Source organism: Callospermophilus lateralis, chromosome 5 (genome assembly GCF_048772815.1).
Source record: "Callospermophilus lateralis isolate mCalLat2 chromosome 5, mCalLat2.hap1, whole genome shotgun sequence".
NCBI lineage: Eukaryota > Metazoa > Chordata > Mammalia > Rodentia > Sciuridae > Callospermophilus > Callospermophilus lateralis.
The window spans coordinates 40,424,229-40,445,757 of record NC_135309.1 but is presented as its reverse complement, the minus strand read 5'-3'; the positions used below and the strand labels follow the sequence as shown (position 1 = coordinate 40,445,757).

Below are 21,529 nucleotides of genomic sequence, written 5' to 3'. Positions count from 1 at the left end.
AAGTTGCTTAAGTCCTTGCTAAATTTCTAAAGCTGGCTTTGAACTTGCCATCCTGCTGCCTCAGCCTCCCAAGTCACTGGGATTGCAGACCTGTAACATCATGCCTGGCTCCATCATCCATTTTCCCACTTATTCCTTGAACTTGAATTTCCATACTACTGCTGCAATAGAATTTTATCTTTATTTTTTACAAATATTGCTGGATAACCTATCATAAATCTTGGTAAAAATATGTAAATAAGTCAAAATTTTATATATTTTTCTCATAACTAAAGCTTAAGTATATAAAGATTTTTTTTCTCCTGGAATAAATTACCATTAAAGCTATTAGTGATGTTTCATTGATAAAAGGAATGTAATTTTTCTAAATTATTATTAAACATGAATAAATTTGTCTTTACATCTCCTAACAAGCTGAATAGTGCTGAATGATGTTGAATGGTGTTGATTTTTTCCTTAGTATGTATGATTGACTTACTGCTAAAATAGGATAGAATTCACCATCAAATTTAGACCTATTTTTTTGTTTTGTTTTTTATAGATGTGATCACTGAGATATCTGCTATACATAAATAAGAAATAGAAATGGAGTTTTGTTATAACAATATTGCTCATCTTTGAACTCCTTCCAAGCTATATACTGCATAGCATTGCTCTAATATCAAAAGTTATTTTTGCTCCTTTCAATAAAGAAAGCAAATAATTGAAAATTACCTGCCTTGCAAAAGTATGCAATCTGGATATATTCAAGAAATATTGCACCAGGCATAGGGGTGCACACCCATAATCCCAGCGACTTGGGAGGTTGAAGCAGAGGATCACAAGTTCAAGACCAACCTTGGCATAATTTAGCAAGACCCTGTCTCAGAAATGAAAAGAGGTATAGTTCAGTGGTAGAGCTGGATTCAAAACCCCGAACCACCACCAAAAAAAAAAAAAAAAAAAAAAAAAAAAAATTCAACTTCTAGCAATATACCAAAAAAAAAGCTCTACCAAGACTTGTCAAATGATAATTAGGCACCCTGTTTAACCCAGAATACTCTGAATAGTTGTGGACATGTAAATATTTCTTATTTCATTACACTTTTGCCAATGGAATATATTTTGATGAACAGTTTTTTAGCTTATTGTACCTTAAATCCATTTTCATCGAAAACTTGAAGCTATAGTTTTGGCTCAATTTATGGAAAATGTCAATCAAGTTAATGGCACATCATAGAGATACATATAGAACCGACTAAAACTTAAATAATAGTCTCCCCTTATGCACAGTTTCACTTTGTGACTTCAGTTACCTGCAATCAACTGTGGTCTGAAAATATTAAATGGACAAAACTAGATAACTTATTACAGTTTATTGTTATAATTATTCTATTTCTTACTGTGCCTACTTTATACATTAAACTATCATAGGTATGTATGTATAAGAAAAACATATGTATGTATAAGAAAAAACATATATAGGGTTTGGTACTGTTGAGGTTTCAGACATCCTTGGAACATTTTGGATCATATGTCTCACAGATAAGGAGGGACATTGTATTTGTGGGAAGTACATTAAGCAATAAGAGATTGGAAATTCTTCACATTTTTTTGGTGACTTGATTAATCATCAAAGGAGGCTTCACCTCCTTTTAGTATGGGAGATATTCTGCACCTTAGGTCACTGCATATAGGAAAGATATGGGATGGGAAATGAATTGCCTTTCTATAAAATGAGAGGGGGAAAAAACTGCGTGTGAAACCTGAGGATATGGAAATTGAGTTCCTTAAAATATCGGGGCATGACCAGTCCTTGGCAAGACTTACCCTATATGTATCTGATATGAAAACCACTAGCTTATACAACTGGGATTGGTGTCTTTAATTTAAAAGATAAATCTTTACAAACTGTTTCTGTGATAATTAATGGTTTCTCCCTTCTCTTGAAGAGATTTTACAATTTTTATTTCCTTTTCCATTTCTAATCATCACTTCATTAAAAATTTTTTAAATTTATAAATTTAATGAACAGGGTTCTCTAAAAATTTAAACATAATTATACCACCCATATCCAAATGCTTTACTTAACCTATGTTTTCCTCTTCACAACCAAGATAAAACGATTATACTGTCTTTCCCAGCAGCTCTCTCCCTATCTTCTTGGGTTTTGCAGATATAGAGTCCCAGATTATCACCCTATTTTCTTAAGACCTTCATTAAAGTTCAGTCATAACAGCATCATTTTTTTAGATTTAAATAGTTTTACTTATAGCTATACAAAAGAGTTTGTGTACATGTGTATACATGTTCTTTTAACTATATATCCATATTAATGCAGTATCTGGAATATACAGGGCAAACAATTCTGTACAAAAATTAGAAGATTGAACAAGCAATTCACAAAGAAATGCTAGAAGGCAATGAACTTATGAAAAGGGGCTTAACCTCAATAGTAATCAGCTGCAAATTGAAACAATACCATATCCTCTTCCTCACCACCACCCTGCGCGCCTCAGCCAAACTGGGAAAGTGAAAACATTGAATGATGGCATAGGTGCCGTGAAAGGGGCACTTCGGCCCCCAGGGAGAGCCCCCTTCTCACCTGAGTTTAGTTTTCCTGATGGGGCTCTGAATTTCGGATCTAAATTTTTAATTTCTGGCATGGCAGTTTTCTAGGTTGCGAGAGCATTTGGTAGGCGCTTGTCATAGATGTCGGTATGTAGCTGATTTGATTTTGACATTTAAAAAATATATATTTTTAGCTGTAGATTGACACTATGTATGTTATGAATGTGGTGCTGAGGATCGAACCCAGTGCCTCACACATGCTAGGCAAGCGCTCTACCACTGAGCTACAGCCCCAGCCTTGATTCTGACATTTTTTATCTCCCTCTCCACAAAAATTGTGTTTAAAACTGAGAGCTGCCCACTAGTTGTGGAAGAAAGTTCGTTGACAGGAATTTGAGTCAGGAACTGGGGGGAAGAATGCTTCTCTACTGCGACCCAGCCCACACCACCGAACAAAAGAACCCCGGGAGCATCCTGTGTGGCTTGGAGTCTGCCGGTCCCAGCCGCCATACGGCGCGCGTGCGTCGCCCAGTCCCCTTGAGCTGAATTTTTCCATAGCAATACTCACAGGACAGTCGCTTTCCCAGCAAGCCCTCTAGCTTGGGGCAGGGCTTCCTGGAGTTTGCACCCTTTCATTGGTTGGAAATGGAATAAGGAGAGACCAATTGCCGTGAGTCTTGGTAGTGTCGCCCTAGCAACGCGCGGAGCCCCCTGGGAGAGGCTTCTGAAGTAGGAAGCCCTACATTTCTTCTGACCTAAGGCCCTGGCGGTGCAGGTGGGACTCTAGCCTCCAGAAATCAGTGACCCGATGACTGCGAACCCCAGTTACCTGCAACTCGGCACGTTCGCACCTGAGCATACCGTCTGACTCCCTGCTTTGTTTGACTTCCCTCCATTATCCAGCCTCAAATCCCCCATTCCTGGAACACACACAGTCCACTAACGAAGCTCTCCCTGCTTGTGCCCCACAGCTTCCAAGGGCCAGATGATGGAGGAGCGTGCCAACTTGATGCACATGATGAAACTCAGTATCAAGGTCTTGCTCCAGTCTGCTCTGAGCCTGGGTCGCAGCCTGGATGCGGACCATGCCCCCTTGCAGCAATTTTTTGTAGTGATGGAACACTGCCTCAAACATGGGCTGAAAGGTGAGCCTGAGGGGGCGTTCGGGAGTGTGGAAATATGGGTTAGGTGTTTCCTCATCATTTTTCACCAGTGCCCAACATTGTTCTTAGTGAAGGGATAACAGCAGAATACAGAAGAACTTTCTGCCCTCGAGAAGCAGCATTCTTTCTAGATCAGTGCTGTCTAAAAGAAATGGTCTGTAAGCCACATAGGCATTTTAAAATTTTATGCTAGGCATGTTTAAAAGTAAAAAAAAAACAGCTAAAACTAATATCAGTAGTGCATTTTGTTGAACCCTGTAATATCCACAGTGTTATCATTTTGACACATAATCATTATTTTGAAGCCTTATTAATGTCATATTTTGCATTCTTTATCCTAAGGCTTTAAAGTCCATGTGTATTACACTTATAGCACATCTCAATTCAGTTCCTCAATTTTACTTAGCCATGCTGCAAGTGCTCACTCTGTAGGTAGCATATGTGGCTACCTACAGAGTGAGCACTTTGGACAGCAAAATTCTAGAGGATAAGAAGATAGTAAATGTTTAAACAATTACAGAATGCTACAAATTCAAGAAAGTAGAATCAAGGAAGGAAACTTTTAGCTACTGAGGAGAAGTTAAACACTCCTACAAAGATTTGAGGCAAGACCATTCCTACCACAGGAGAAAAAAACAATACATACCACCAACAACATGTAGAGCTCCTGAATGTGACCAACCTTGGTTTGAGGAAAACTCCTGATAATTGAAGCATGCTGAGAGGGAAACTGAAACAAGATGAGGTCAGGGAAGTGAAAAGGGGTTGAATAACGTATGGAAGTGAGAAGGGGTTGAATAACGGATGCCTCTAGAGGTCATGATAAGGAGTTTGATTTAATTCTATGTGTATTTGGGGGATTTTAAACAAGGAAGAAACATGATCTAACTTATATTTTTAAAAGAACTTCTAGCTATGTATATCCAAAACAGACTGGAAGAGTGGGAAGGTGATGAAATGAAGTGTAAGAAGACCAACAATTATTACAGCAGTTTGGGTTTAAAAAAAAAAAAAAGCAATGATGATTTGAAAAAAATTATTGATACTGACATCAAGAAGGTAAAGGGGGAAGGATTTCACAGGTGGGCACAGAAAGCAGCTTTTTTATTTGAGAAGCAGTAATAATACTTGGAGAAAGAGCAGAATAGGTTTGTCAGAGAAACTCAGTTGCCAGGGGAAAAGAGTGCTACTTAGTTCTTTGGTCTTTCCCAGTCCCCAAAATTGAATCAGGAAAAAAAAAAAGAAGAAGAAGAAGAAGAAAAAGATTGAATCAGAAGGATTAAGCAGTGAAGCTCTGCAACTTTCTGTTACCTTTTGGGAGAAGAAATTTTGCAACCTGTTCTTATGAATAACGCTTTTGTTTTCCCTTTTAGTTAAGAAGAGTTTTATTGGCCAAAATAAATCTTTCTTTGGTCCTTTGGAGCTGGTGGAGAAACTTTGTCCAGAAGCATCAGATATAGCTACTAGTGTCAGAAATCTGCCAGAATTAAAGTGAGTGAGAAATAGTTTTACTAATTTGATATTTAAAAAAAAAAAAATCTTCCTTCTGTTTACCCATTTCTCAGTTCCTTGCTAATGAAACTTTTTCTAATTTGAAACAAATTATAGCATTAACCACATTCAATTTAAACTTTTAAGCTCTGCTGCTCATTATGTACACGATCTTCAGCAAGATTTGCACCTTTCTGAGACTCAGTTTCCTTTTCTTTAACATGAGGACAGTGATTCCTACTTGCCATGCAAGTCAAATAGGTTATGAAGATATTGTCAACCAAAGAACAGGAGGAAAAGGAATTGTTACTCTCCTAGAATCTATTTTAAATACAATTGAGCAGTTTGAATAATAAAATTCAGGCCATATTTTAGATTCCAGGCAAGGGGCATTTGTGAACAGGCTGGGACCAACAGATTATTATGTAAAGACTAGCTATGCCCTTGGGACTACTATACATAGGCTTAAGATCAAAAACTAGGCAAAACACACACAAGGCATCATCATGGAATCTGGCATTTAGAAGGGACCTTAGGGATCTTTACACTGATGTAAAACCTGACTTTTAAGCCTTTTTTTTTTTTTTTTTTTTTTTTTGACACTTCTGTGGAGCCAGCCTATGTCATTTTCAGATAATAATAACAGCTGCCACCCTAAGGATCTGCTACATGCTACATTGTACTGAGGACATTTCATTGTATAATTCTGCATACCCATCTTCTAGGATAGCTGTTGACATCCCCATATGCTAGTGTGGAAACTGAGACTTAGAGTGTTTAAGTGACTTGTCCATTGTTCCTTGGCAAGGGAGTGATGCAGCCAGGAAGATCAGTTGAATTCTAAAGTCATTTAAATTCCACTAAACTTCATTGCTGCTGAGCCCTGTGCATTCTTCTTAAGATTGGATTCTTAAGATTGGACTTAAGCCTTCTGTCCCTATCCCTAGTTCAACCTTCTGGCCTATACCACATAAGTTTTAAAGTTTTTGCAGACCCTGCTTTTCAAGTGTTTGTTTAATGACTCTCCCATCATATGTTGGAAATAGAATCCAGGGCCTCACACCCCCAACCCTAAGGCATTTCTGAAGTCTTATTTTACTTAGAGCATACTCTCACCCAAATTTACCACATCTGTTTCCTTGTTAATTCTGTGGTTGTTAAACAAGCCACAAGCTTATGTATATCCAAAAAAGATATATAACAGTTCCCCACCTTTTAGAAGGAGGAGCCGTGTTGAAGGCTGTTTTATTTCATAAAGAGCTCCAATGTTTTTACTATTTTATTAAATATTAACAAAAGTTCTAAAATTACTACAGTATTTACAAAGTATTATGGCTCATGTTTTTTTTTTTGTTGTTGTTGTTTTTTAGGGATGTGGAGGATTGTTTAAGGTAGTTTGAAACTTATAGGATGAGTTTTGCATCCTAGGAGGAATCTCTAGTTTAATACCCCTATCTAATTGACATAAAATATCCCCCCCCCTTTTTTTTTTGTACCAGAGATTAAACCTGGTGGCACTTAACCAATGAGCCACATCCCCAGCCCTTTTTTGTATTTTATTTAGAGACAGGGTGTCACTGAGTTGCTTAGAATCTTGCTAAATTGCTGAGGCTGGCTTTGAACTCACTATCCTCCTGCCTCAGCCTCCCGAGCTGGTGGGAGTACAGGCATGCACCACCACACCTGGCATAAACTATTCTTTATAGCATGACCTAATATCCAAAATTCTTATTTGTTTTCACCATGGTTTAATTATTGAACATAACTATATATGATAAAAACCACTTGCTCATATTGGCACTTAAACCTAGACAAGCCTTTTCTCTTTCATGAAAATTAAAAATAACTTTTTTTCCTAAGTGCTAATTTTTCACTGAGACATAAAAACAAGGCAAAAAAAAAATTAAAATTTCAAACTTCCACCTTCCTACTAGCTAGGTAAAAACTTTGGGACTGGGGAGTGCAGCTCAGTGATAGAGCAGGTGTTTAAATGCACAGGGCCCTGGGTTCCATCCCCAACACAACAAAAGCAAAGATAATAAAAAACAAAAAATGCTATTAATGTCTTGGTCAGTATCCTTTCAGGTCCTTTTAGTGTATAATTAGCCAAATAGATTTTATACTTTTTTGATTGTCCCAACCCTCACATAACATCATATTGCACTCATTCTTGTGGAGGATAGCTTGGTACTATACACCAGAATTACAAATACATCTTCCCATTGACCCAGCAATTTCATTTCTAGGCATATTATCCTACAGAAAAGTAATGTGAAAATGACACAGAGTCAGACCTAATGGCACACGCTACCTGAGAGGCTGAGGCAGGAAGATAACTTGAGCCAAGAAGTGCCAGACCATCTCAGCAACAGAGGAAAAAAAAAAAAAAAGAGAGAGAGAGAGAAAGGGGGAGAGATGCATATAGTATATAGAATTATATTTGACAGTAGATTAGAACCACCTTATTTTTTTTAAAAAAAAAAAAAAAAGCTAGCTGGGCACAGTGGCAAATGCCTATAATCTCAGCAGTTCTAGAGGCTGAGGCAGGAGGAGGATTGAGAGTTCAAAGCCAGTCTCAGCAAATTAACAAGGCCCTAAGCAACTCAGTAAGAACCTGTATTTAAATAAAATGTAAAAAAGTGCTGGGGATGTAGCTCAGTAGTTGAGTGTCCCTGGGTTCAATACCCTGTATCAAAAAAAAAAAAAAGAAAAGCTAAATAAACAATGGTGCAGTCTATAATAATAAAACACTAAAGGTATAGAAAATTGAGTTAAATCATCTGTGTATTAATATGGGAAGATTTTCAAGATGACAGATAGTCAATGAAATAAGCAAGTTGCAGAACAGCTAGTTAGTTTTTTTTTTTTTTTTTAAGGAGGACAGTAAGAGTTTGTGTACTTATTTTCATATGCATAAAATGCTGATATAGGTACCGTATAAATATATGTAATTCTTACGTCATTTAATTAAAAAGATGTGAATGAATATTTGATATGGAAAGAAATTAAAAATCAAATGAAAAAAACTATAAAACTGTATGTACAGTTCAATTCTGACCATTTTTTTTAATATATTTTAGTTGTAGGGGGCTGGGGTTGTGGCTCAGTGGTAGAGCACTTGCCTAGCATTTGTGAAGCACTGGTTTCAATTCCCAGCACCACATAAAATATAAACACAAATAAATAAAGGTATTGTGTCCATCTACAACTAAAAAAATGTTTTAAAAAATTATATATATTAGTTATAAATGGACACAATACCTTTATTTTATTTATTTATTTTTATGTGGTGCTCAGAATCGACCCAGTGCCACGTGAGAGGCAAGTGTTCTACCACTGAAGTCAGACCTGGTAGCACACACTACTCAGCCCACAATACTGACTTTTTTTTTTTTTGAGACAGGGTCTCCCTAATTTGCCAAAACTTATAATCCCTCCGCTTCAGCCTCCAAGTAGTTGTGATTGTAGACATGTGCCACCAAGCCTGGCTCAAAGCCTTTTTTATTGATGAAATTAGATTAACTTTTCTGAGCCTGGCTTCTGAAACTAGACTGCATTTGACCTTTGTATCAAGGTCTTTGGCCCGAAGACCTTCCTTTTATGCAGATTATTGATTACCTTCACTACTTTCTTTGATGTTACAAATGCAGTTGCTGTGCTTAGAAACAATCTTTTTTTCTTTAAGTGGTTTTAGATCTACAATAGGAAGGCTTTTTTTCTTTTAATGTTTAATGCAGGCCTTTTCCAAGTTGCATCTTTGTGCAGTTCGTGACCAGCTGGGAAACGTGTAAATTACTTAATACTACTGAAAGTATATGTTTAAAATTGGGTTCAGCCACCCTGTAATCTCAGCAACTCAGGAGCCTGAGGCAGGAGGATCCAAGGTAGAGGCCAGCTTACACAGTTTAGTGAGGCTGTAAGCAACTTAACAAGACCCTGTCTCAAAATAAAAAATAAGAGCTGGGGATGTAGCTCAGTGACAAAGTATCCCTGGGTTCAATCCCCAGCACCCCACACAAAAACAAACAATCCCCAATGCCAAAAAAATAAGCAAAATAAATAAAAATGGTTAAGAAGATAAATTTTATATTGCGTGTATTTAACTACAATTAAAAATAAAACAAAATTGCCCCTTTTAGCCAATGCCTTAGAAAACTTATGAGACATCAGCACTTTAACATGCATGATGATCAGTCTTTTGAAAAAAATTTTTCCTATACAAATCTAACCTAATGTTTTCTGGCTCTCCATGAAATTTTATCTTGTTTCATTCTAGAAATTGTATTTTTTGGCTTTAAGATATTTTCCTTTGGGCTGGGGATGTGGCTCACGCGGTAGCGCGCTTGCCTGGCATACGTGCCGCCCGGGTTCGATCCTCAGCACCACATACAAACAAAGATGTTGTGTCCGCCGAAAACTAAAAACTAAATATTAAAATTCTCTCTCTTTCTCTCCCTCTCTCTCCGTCTCTCTCACTCTTTCTTTAAAAAAAAAATAAATGAATAAATAAATAAATAAAAAGATATTTTCCTTTTATTGAAATATATCATGCCCGTGGTATAAAATTTAAATAATACACAAAGGTATTATGCAGTGGGCCTTTTTCTCTGCATGCCCAAATGATGTACATCCCTCCTTCCACCCTAAAGCACCTGTTCACACTGTTCTGTGCATTCAAGAGCGCAATCATGTATATCACTCTGGCTTAACTGAAGGTTGGTTTTGGGGGGTTTGGTTTGGTTTGGTTTGGTTTTTTCTATATGTTGTTATGGTTATGACACAACAGTTTGGTTCTGTTTGAATTCTAGGACAGCTGTGGGAAGAGGCAGAGCTTGGCTTTATCTTGCTCTCATGCAAAAGAAACTGGCAGATTATCTGAAAGTACTTGTAGACAATAAACATCTCTTAAGGTATTTCATCATCTATCTTTGCTTATCTTTTGCTTTGTAAATAATTAGAGCATAGTTCTGTAGGTCATTTTGAGTTAAAATATGAGTACATAATGTTTTATTGAAATTATCATCTTAAATATTTATTCTGTGGCATAGTTTTAAAATAGCAATGTTTCTCTTTTGAGCACTGATATCTGAAAGTCATTATGAGAGAATATTCACATGACTTCATTTTGAAAAATTTTGGAATATAATTCTTTAAAAGTACCAATATCTAAGATTTGATAACTGACAAAACTATTCCAGTTTCTATGAAATGGTATTTATTACATTGAATGATAACAAGAAAGAAATGAGTTTAAAACTAGATACAGTGGGCAATTTTTTTTTTTTTTTTAGTTGTAGATAGACACAATATCTTTATTTTATTTACTTATTTTTTATGTGGTGCTGAGGATCAAACCCAGTGCCTTACACATGCGCGGCAAGCACTCTAACACTGAGCTACAACCCCAGCCCACAGTGGGCAATTTTAAAAGTATAAAATCCTGCTTTTTGTAACAGAACACATCTATATTACCTAGTTCAGGATTCCATATCCAGTTTATAAAATTTTATATTAGTAAAAACTTAATTTGCCTATCACTGAAATTTATAACTGGCTCATTTTTTATATTTGTATCTGTATAATTAAGTAGTCATTATAAAAGGAATTTTCTCTAGACTACAAGAATTTACAACTCAGGAATCACTTTGGAGTTAATTCTTTTAGGGAGTGAGATACAAATATTTTTTACAGTGTGGTCTAAACCCCAAAATTTTCAGTGTTTTTAAGTCACAGCCTATTATTGAACATCTTTTTATGTAATAAATACTTATTTCAAATACTTCATATACATTGTACTCTGAATATAATTATACTGAGTAAATTGAGCTACAGATTTTGTTCTAATATGCTAATTCTTAAGACATTAAGTTCTGAATGCACAAATGTATGTGTACACACACACACACACACACACACACACACAGAATTGCCTGGGTGCCAGTGGATTTGATAAACTAGTAAATCATTAGTGATAAGAATTAATAGCAAAGGGGGTGGAGCCCCACTGTAAATGACTAAGATGACTAGGCGGTAAGGAAGTTTTTACAGCACAGATCGCTTGGTGGGACACAGGAAGAGGAAAGGGTTTTATTCTTGGATGTGGGGAGGCTGTGGATTCCTATTTCCTCTTTATCAAGAGCATAAATGTAGAAGTAGTTCATATCATTGCAAATGGGGAACTAATGTAGAGTAGGAGAGGCAGAGTGATGCTCAGAAACGCAGTGTTCAAGAGATAATGAGAAGGACTGGGGTTCAAGATCTGAATGGAGGAATTAGCCTTAAACAGAAAGAGGGAAGAGCCCATCCTAAACCACAGAAAGAGGAAAGGATGGAGAATATATCAGTCAGCTTTCCATCACTATACCAAATACCTAAAATTGGGCACAATGGGGCACACCTATAATCCCAGCAATTTATGAGCCTGAGGAAGGAGGATCACAAGTTCAGGGCCAGTCTCAGCATTTTTTTTTTAATATTTACTTTTTAGTTATAAGTGGACACAATATATTTATTTTATTTTTATATGGTGCTGAGGATCAAACCTAGGGCCTCACACATGCTAGGCGAGCGCCTCTCTCTGAGCCACAACCCCAGCCCCAGTCTCAGCATTTTATCAAGACCCTCAGCAACTTAGCAAAACCCTGTCTTCCAAATAAAAAATAAAAATAATTTTTTTTTAAAAAAGGATTAAGGATGTAGTTTAGTAGTAAAGCACTTCTGAGTTCAATTCCCAGTCAGAAGGGGGGGGGGAATCCTGAGAGAATCATCCTAGAAGAAGTTAATTTTGGTTTATAATTTTTTAGAGGTTTCAACTCTAAAAAAAAATCAGTTGACCGTGTTGCTTTGGGTCTCTGGCAAGGCAACAGGAGCATGTTGCAAAATAAAAACCACTCACCTCCTGGACAGGAAACAAAAGAGAGAAGAAACCAAGATCCCAATATTCCCTTCTGGGGCACACCTGTCATGACCTAAAGATCTCTCATTCAGCCCTACCTCTTAAAGGTTCCACCACCTCCCAATAGCATCAATCCTTTATCACACAGATCTTTAGGAGATACTTAATATCCAAAGAGTAGCACAGAAGGAATAGTAGTACTTGACATAGTGGAAATAAATGAAAAGAACTTGCCACCATGTAGCTACTGGCTCCTGGATGAGGTTAGTAGCTAGCCTATCAGCTAACAGTTGAAAAAGCAGAGCAGGTTGTGGTGAAGGAGTCTAAAAGTTATTTCTGAGCATCTCCTTTGTCATGTCAATCTCTTTTAGTGAGTTCTATGAACCTGAGGCATTGATGATGGAAGAAGAAGGGATGGTGATTGTTGGACTGCTGGTGGGACTCAATGTTCTTGATGCCAACATCTGCTTAAAAGGAGAAGACTTGGATTCTCAGGTAAAATGGGATTTTGGCTCTAGATGAATGAATTAGCCCTGGAATTTTACATGGAATCTGTAAACATGTACTGAATCTAAAACGGGACAGAGGTCAAAAGTCTTTTGGTGGAAAACTGAACAAAGTGCTGTGCTGTGGCAGAGAGGAAAGTAGTGGGGAAAGCAACTCACAGAAGGTGATGGACAGAGACACACCAGAAAGCCTAGTATGTTCTTCATACCGGAATAGAGTTTGCCCAGTGAGGTAAAGGTTTTAGAAAACTGGCAGGTTATTAGACCATTAGTGTCACATTAAAGGGTTTAGTTCTTACCCTTTAAAACTAGGAAAGCTGCTGGAGGTTTTTAAGCACTGTACTAAAATGACCAGGCCTGGATTTGAGAAAGACTGATCTAGTAGCCATTCAGGCCATGAGTTAGAAGTGGCCTAGAGTAGACATAGCAAAAACATTGAGAAGACTAGTCCAAAAGTTCCAGAAAGTTGGATGAGAAATGGGAAAATAGAGTCAGGTGGGAAGTCAGGTTGATAAAATGGGACACAGATTAGAGTAAGCAGTAAAGTATAAGCCAGATGGAGTGATATGTGCCTATACTTTCAGCTGCTGGGGAGGCTTATGCAGGAAGATCACAAGTTCAAGGCCAGCCTCAGCAATTTTTTTTCTTTTTCCTGATTTTTGGGTTTTTTTTAGAACTTTATAGTTACTTTACTTTATAGTAGTTGGCTTCATCCCAGCAAACATTATGTGCATGGAAATCTATTTTAGTTCATGATTCCCTACCTTTTCCCTTCATTCTTCCTCCCCTCTCCCATCAGCCTCAGCAATTTAGCAGTATCTTTAGCAACTTAGTAAGACCCTGTCTTAAAACAAAATATTCAAAAAGGGCTAGAGATGGGGACTGGGGTTGTGGCTCAGTGGTAGAGCACTTGCCTTGCACATGTGAGGCACTGGGTTCGATTCTTAGCACCACATAAAAATAAAGAAACAAAATAAAGATATTTTAAAAGGAGAGGGTGGCTAGAGATAGCATCGTGATAACGTACCCCTGGGTTCAATCCCCAGTACCACGGGGAAAAAAAACTAAAGCTTCCCAAATCCCTCTATGTCCATATCAACTTTTGTTGATGTCAGTGTATGCATGGTACTGGGGATCAAACTCAGGGCCTCACATTTTTTTTATAATATCTCCCTGCCCATACACACAACTTTTTTTTTTTCCTTATTGGTTCTGGGGATCGAACCCTGGGCCTGTGCATGTGAGGCACGCACTTTACCAACTGAGCTATATCCCCAGCCCTACATACCTTTTTTTGAAAAATACTTTTTATTGTTTTTACTGTTGAAGTTTTTTCAGTAATAGAAGTATTTTTTTAACATTTATTTTTTAGTTGTAGGTGGACACAATACCTTTATTTTATTTTTATGAGGTGCTAAGGATCAAACCCAGTGCCTCATGCATGTGAGGCGAGCACTCTTTCCTCTGAGCCATAACCCCAACCCCTAGAAGTATTTTTAAAATGAAACTAAACCACGCATAATGTCATTACTCCAAGGTACATATCTGGTACATGAATAAAAGTGAATACATTAATAAAATATCCTAGGTACAACATTTTGGTGGTTTTTTGATTTTTTTTTTTTTTTTTTTTTTGATTTTTTTTTTTTAGTTGTAGATGGACACAATACCTGTTTTTTACTTTTTTATTTTTATGTAGTGCCAGGGATTGAACCCAGTACCTCACACATGCTAGGCAAGCACTCTGCCACTGAGCCACAACCCCAGCACCTATTTTGTTTATTTGTATGTAGCACCGGGATTAAACCCAGTGCCTCATGCATGCTCTGTAAGTGCTCTACCACTAGGCCACAACCCCAGCACTTGGTGTTTTTTTATTGTTGTTGTTGTTGTGTTTGTTTTTAAATATTTATTTTTTAGGTGTAGATGGACACAACACAATGTCTTTATTTTTTATGTGGTGCTGAGGATTGAACCTAGGTCCCGCCCATGCTAGGCAAGCGCTCTTTCACTGAGCCACAATCCCAGCCCACTTGGTGTTTTTTTAATTTGACAATATACGTTCCATACTACACTCAATGACAGTAGAAATGTAAAACATTTTAAGGTGGTTGCATGGTATTCCATTTTTTAAACATATCATAATTCGTACCATAATTTCACCAATATCTTACTAATTTAGATTATTTCTATGTTATAGCAACAATATTATAAATGTCCTAATATCTCTTTGTACTCTTGTTCATTTACTTAGTTAGGATAAATTTTGGAGTTGTTTTGTTACAGTATCTACTATATTCCACATACTGTAAAATTGACCTCCAGGACCTATCCTCTGGCCTTATGTAAGGGAACCCTCTTCCTCTTGCTAACCCTGCACATGTTCTCAGTCCTTTTCAGATAGACAGTACAACTCATCTCAAATCTGTATTTTTAAGAAGGAAAGAAGTATCAAGTTTTATTTGAACTGTTATGACTACCTATTCGTGTCCTTTGCCCAATTTTCTGTTTTCCATTTTTTGTTGTTTCATATCTTTTTTAATAGGGTTAGGACATTGACCCTTTTTTGAAATTTTTTGTTTTTAATTAATTGGGGTTTTTTGTTTGTTTCTCAAAGCTGTTTGCCATATAGAAAGTTGTCATTGTTGTTGTTGTTGTTATTGTTTGTAGTACTGGGAATTGAACCACTTAGCTACAGTCTAAGCCCTTTTTGTGTTTGTGTTTTGATTGTTTGTGTGGTTATGTTACCCAGGATGGCCTGGAACTTGTAATCCTCCTACCTTAGCCTCCTAGGTTGCTTGGACTACAAAGGTGCCCAGCTGGAAATCATGTCATTCAGATTTTTTTTTTTTAAGTTGTAAATGGACACAATATCTTTATTTTATTTATTTTTATGTGGTTCTGAGGATCAAACCCAGGGCCTCACAAGTGCTAGGTGAGCAATCTACCATTGAGCCACAACCCCAGCCCTCATTCAGATCTTTTAGACTAGAGTTGTATGACAACTTTCTGTTGCAGCTTTTTAAAATCTCACTGTCCTCATCTATAATACTGTGCACTTATTAAATATTGATCACACTTGGTACAGATTGAACTTTGAGAATAGGGCTTTGTTTTCTAATCCATTAATTTCTATTTTCACTATTAATTAGTTCTTTCTCATTCTATCATTGTATTTTCCAGCTGATTTATATATGTTTTTATGATTTCATTTTTTATTACAAAAGAAATCCATGCTTGCTGAAAAAAACTTGGGCAGTATATAAGAATATAGAGTAAAAAGTGAAGTTTGAATCCCCTTCTCTTCCCTCTCAGTCCTTTCTTCTCCACAAGTTGTGGTAAAGATTTGGGGAGAAATCTTTTACAGCCTTTTCTCTTCATTTATGTATCCAAAGGTTTTGTTTTAAATTAAATCTTCTAGTGTTCTGTTATTGTGTAAGAAATCAAAGACATGAAAACTATCACAGTTACTGTATTTCTCATAGTTAGGGGTTGAATGGGGTCAGGTAGGTGGTTCTTGTTCAAGAGCACATGTGGTACAGTCAGATGGTAGCTAGGGCCAGAATTACCTGGGGCTTGCTCTCTGCCATGTCTGTCCTCTAACTGAGCAAACTGAAAAGAGCTGGGGAGGGAATAGCAAGGGCTTCTTAGGCATTGCTATCTGTGTGTAGTCTTTTCAGGTGGTATCGAGCCTTTTCACTTTTTACATGAAAGCTCAGAATTTCAGTGGCATATATTCTAAGAGAAATAGACAGATAGAAACTGTATTGTCTATTTTAACTGAGCTAAAGAAGTCATACAGCATCATTTCTACTGCATTTTATCAAGACGGGCATAAGAGCCGGGTGCAATAGCTCACACTTAGAATCCCAGCAGCTCAGGAGGCTGAGGCACTAAGCAGCTCACAAGATCCTGTCTCTAAATAAAATATTAAAAGGGCTGGGTATGTAAAGTACCCCTGGTTTCAGTCCCCAGTACCAAAAAAAAAAAGATTGGCACTAAAGCCGTGTAGGTTTAAGGGATGAAGGTAGAAAAGGTATAGTTGTGTCTTAAATCCATCATACAACTTTGGTTTTAATATAGTGGGGTTACTATTCTGGGGTTAATGATATTCATATTATTATTTGGCTTAAAATTATATCTTGGGACTTTTCCAAATTATCATACATTGATCCACTGATGCTTTGTAATATGGTATAACATGGTTGAATTAAGTGTTTCCTCATAGGTGGAGATTTCAGTTGTACCTAATTTTCCTGTAGTTTAAATAGGAATGGCTTCACTTACAAGTGCTTTATTTCTTAACAGAAATATCAAAAGCCTTTAATGTTTAGATGTTTAAGGGGTCTTAGTCTTCTCTAGCTCCGAGCACTGGCAGAGAATTTTCCCTGAAATACAGACTAGATAAATCATTTCACCAAAATTTGGGTAAAGAAGGACTCAGAAAGGCTGGGGTTGTAGCTCAGTGGTAGAGTACTTGCCTAGCAAGTGTGAGGCTCTGGATTCAATACTTTGCACCACATAAAGTAAATTATTAAGGGGCTGGGGTTGTGGCTCAAGTGGTAGAGCACTCTCCTGGCATGTGTGAGGCTCTGGGTTCGATCTTTAACACCACATAAAAATGGAACAGAGATATTGTATCCACCTAAAACTAAAAAATAAATATTTTTTAAAAAGAAATTAATAAAATAAAGGTATTGTGTACATCTACAACTGAAAATGTTTAAAAAAGGACTCAGAAGTGTCAGTTAAAATATCTACTTCTGTCTAGATAGCATTCTCTTTCTCTTTTATAATTACTTTATACCCTTTCTCTTTTATAATTACTTTATACCCAAAGAACTTTGTTAAACTTTTTTTGGTACTGGGACGCTTAACCACTGAGCCACATCCCCAGCCCTTTTTTAGATTTTATTAAGAAACAGGGTCTCACTGAATTGCTTAGGGCCTCAATAAGTTGCTGCAGCTGGCTTTGAACTCAAGATCTTCCTGCCTGAGCCTCCCGGACTGCTGGGATTACAAGCATGCACCACTATGCCTGGCAGAACTTTGTTAATCTTGATAGATAAGGTGATTCTTTAGATATCTAGTTGTGGTGGAATTGAATATCCTGAATTCCAAGAATTACAAGGCTTTATTGAAAATGAGAAATGTTATCATTTATTTAAACTTGTGCATTTTATTTAAATCAGGTTGGAGTGATTGATTTTTCCCTCTACCTTAAGGATGTGCAGGATCTTGATGGTGGCAAAGAGTAAGTACTACATAATATACTATTTTCTTCACAGTTTTAATGAAATTTTGGCAGTAGTAGAATACTACTCTTTTGTTTTCTTTTGGTACAGGGTTTGAATACAGGAGTGCTTAACCACTGAGCAATATCCCCAGCCCTTTTTATTTTTTATTTTGAGACAGTGTCTTGCTAAGTTGCTTAGGGCCTCACTAAGTTGCTGAGACTGGCCTTGAACAAGAAATCATTTTGTCTCAGCATCCCAAGTCTCTTGGATTACAGGCATGTGCCACCATGCCCAGCCAGAGAACTCTACTCTTGTTTTTGCTTTGAGATTTTAGGGAGTTTTTGGTTATTGGTTTTTTTGTTTTGTTTTGTTTTGTGCGGGGTGGGGGGCGGGGGGCGCGTTGCAGTGGCACATGCCTATAATCCCAGTGACTCAGGAGACTGAGGCAGGAGAATCACAGTTCAGGGACGACAACTTAGCAAGACCCTGTCTCAAAATAAAAACATAAGAGGCTGGGGTTGTGACTCAGTAGTAGAGCACTCGTCTAGCACATGTGAGGCACTGAATTTGATCCCCAACACCACATAAAAATAAATAAATAAAAGTATTGTGTCCATGTACAACTAAAACATTTTTTTTAAATAAAATAAATAAAAAATAAGAAGGGCTGAGAGTCCAACTCCGTAGTAAACTGTTACTGGGTTTAATCCCCAGTTCCACCAAGAAAAAATTAGATTTTAGTTTTTGTTTAGTTTCATTAATAAAAGATAATATGTTTTCATTTTCACTAAGGAATTAAGCTCTGCAGAAGAACAGAGCATGCTTGTGGATTTTCTCCATTTTTACTGCCCTTTTTGCCAAAGACCTGGCCAGTCTGCAGAAGAGGGAGGACATCTTCTGGGTACCTTCTCTAAGGGCACTTGTTCCCCAAGCCCCAGATGCTATGTCCCTGGCTAGTGTTGCTCTCTATTTAGTCAAGGGCCATGCAGACATTACTCAGCTCTGACTGTTGGTTTGCAAAGGCATTTGCATTTCTACAAGATGATCAGAAGGTTGGAGGACAATTACAAAGTATTAACCACCAATAAATTATTTTCCCCTTTGTATGCTTTCTTTATAAGGCATGAAAGAATTACCGATGTCCTTGATCAAAAAAATTATGTGGAAGAACTTAACCGGCACCTGAGGTAGGACTCGCTCCTTTATTCCAGTGGCATTCAGTATCTTGTCACTGTTTCTTGGGACTTTTTGAGTTTCTACATGTTTATGCTAATTTTTTTTTTCCCAAACCATGAAAAGGGGTTATAATCATTCATAAAGTGTTCATGTGTACAGACTAGAGTAAAAGGATTTCTTCTTGATAAACAGCTTTTGGGGAATATTTGGTTCTTTGTTTTGTGCAGTTATACAGTATGGACAGGTAAATACATTAAACCTTAAATTTCCAGTGTTTACCTATAGCCATGTGGTTGGCAGGCCCTGCCATAGCAAGCCCTGTTACTCATGGGAATCAGCACATAGCCTCCTCCATTCCCCACCCCCAGTGTATTGGACTAGAAGAAGGTTGAAAACCACTGGGCTAGACTTTCAAGATCAATGTGATCACAATCTCAAGAAAATTTCTTGATTTTTAAAAAAATTTTAGCTGAAAGGCTACTGATGTGTTCCAAGAAATACTAGGTCTTAGATATATTATTGGGAGAGGTTCAATGTCAGGGGATGCTTGGCCTAAAGTCTTCGGAAGACATATTGTTCTCTCTCTGAACCCCCTTCTATAAAGTACATTGCATATTAACAGTACTTCCCAGGGGCAGGCCCCCTGACCCCAAACCAATGGAACAGACAAAGAAGTTGGCACGTTCCTCCAAAAGTGCTTCAGGAAACACTGCCTGGAGGCACCCCTTAACTGTTGGCTGGTTTTTGAGAGAGATCCTTGGTTGATTCCTAATTTGAGAGTTTTTATGTTGAATTTCATCAAATGCGTTTTAGCATCCATTAAGGCAATCATGGTTTATATCCCTTGATCTGTAATGTTATATATTTTATTACTGGATATCGTCATACTGAACCATTCCTGTATCACATGTAATACTTTTACTGTTCTTTTAACCTGGAATCTGACTTAATTGTTCCTCAGTTTTCTATCTCTGGCATGGCCTCATAGTTATACAGTTTCACAAAATGAATTAATAAATTTTGCCTTACTTCTGTGCCTGGGAACAATTTCTTAGTCATTTGCCCAAAGCTTATATTTGGTACTGGCTTACCAGCTTTGTTCATCTCGGTTTTTTCTCTTACGGACATGTCTTTTTATGGTATTTTCTCTTTGTTGCTATTTTCTGTTACAGTTGGTATAGAATTGGAAATTGAATACTCTTTTAAGACTTTTCCTGAGCCTCTAGAATTACAGGTGTGTGCCACCATGCCCAGCTCTAAATTACAGGCTCTTGAGCAAGATTCCCTGGGTTCAGATGTCTGCAGCTCTTCATAGATATATGAATTTTAAAAGAATTAGAGGGCTGGGGTTGTGACTCAGTGGTAGAGCGCTTGCCTGGCATGTATGAGGCACTGGGTTCGATCCTCTGCACCACATAAAAATAAAGGCATTGTGTCCATATGTAACTAAAAAAAAAAATTTTTTTTAATTAATTGGAAAAAGAAGAAAAAATTAAAAATAAATTAACTGAATTAAGTTAAATTTAAAAAACAAAAAAAGGGGCTCGAGTTGTAGCTCAGTGGTAGGGTGTGCTTAATGTGCCCTAAGCTTAGAGTTCAATCCTCAGTACCAAAAAAAAGGAAGAAGAGCTGGACATTACAAGCTGGGCTATAATCCCAGCAGCTTGGGAGGCTGAGGCAGGAAAATTTCGTGTTCAAAGCCAGCCTCAGCAACTTAACAAGACCCTAAGCAATTCAGTGAGACTCCATCTAAATAAAAATACAAAAAATGGCTGGGGATGCAGCTTAGTGGTTAAGCACCCCTGGGTTTAATCCCCAGTACCAAAAAAAAGGGGGGGGGGATATGAACTCCAGTGAGTTCTTTAATGTAAAGTTATAATTTATTTACATGTATACTAGACTAACAGTAGAATCTACCTCACCAAATTGGTGGGGGAGAGGTGTCATTGAGTTGATGCATATAAAGTAATTAGAACAGATAGAGCCTGGCACATAGTCCAAAAAATAAGTTACTGCTCTTATTGTGGGGATTATCATTATTGTTTATCAAGTCCGTTGCTTTTCTATTTGATGACTCATTATATTAGCTTTTTACATATTTTTTTAATATAAAAGCATATACTATGTAATATTTCAAAAATGGAGGAAGTGCCAGGTACAGTGGCACACTCCTAAAATCCCAGCAACTTGGGAGGCTGAGATAGGAGGATTGTAAATTCAAATCTAGTCTTGGCAACAGAGCAAGACCCTCAGCTGGGTATGTAGCTTAGTGCCAAAGTGCCCTGGGTTCAATCCCTGGTCAAGAAAAAAAGGGGGGAAAGTAGCCAGGTACAATGGTAGCTGTTTATTATCCCAGCTACTCAGGAGGCCAAGGCAGGAAGATCATAACTATGAGGCTAGCCTCCTGGCAACTTAGGAAGACCCTGTCTCAAAAATAAATAAATAAATAAGGGCTGGAGATGTAGCTCAGTGGTAGAGAACTTGCCTGGCATGTAAGAGGCCCTGGGTTCA

General features: G+C 37.4%; 1 protein-coding gene across 1 annotated transcript in view; it reads left to right on the top strand.

Moving 5' to 3' along the window:
• Positions 1–21,529, top strand: part of Rufy1 (RUN and FYVE domain containing 1) — a 56,650-nt gene that overhangs the window by 9,854 nt on the left and 25,267 nt on the right. Inside the window, exons 2-7 of the mRNA XM_076856557.2 lie at positions 3,522–3,695; positions 5,087–5,204; positions 10,013–10,114; positions 12,471–12,594; positions 17,798–17,859; positions 18,964–19,029. Of these exons, the coding sequence (XP_076712672.1) occupies positions 3,522–3,695; positions 5,087–5,204; positions 10,013–10,114; positions 12,471–12,594; positions 17,798–17,859; positions 18,964–19,029 (646 nt within the window). The remainder of the gene's footprint in view (positions 1–3,521; positions 3,696–5,086; positions 5,205–10,012; positions 10,115–12,470; positions 12,595–17,797; positions 17,860–18,963; positions 19,030–21,529) is intronic.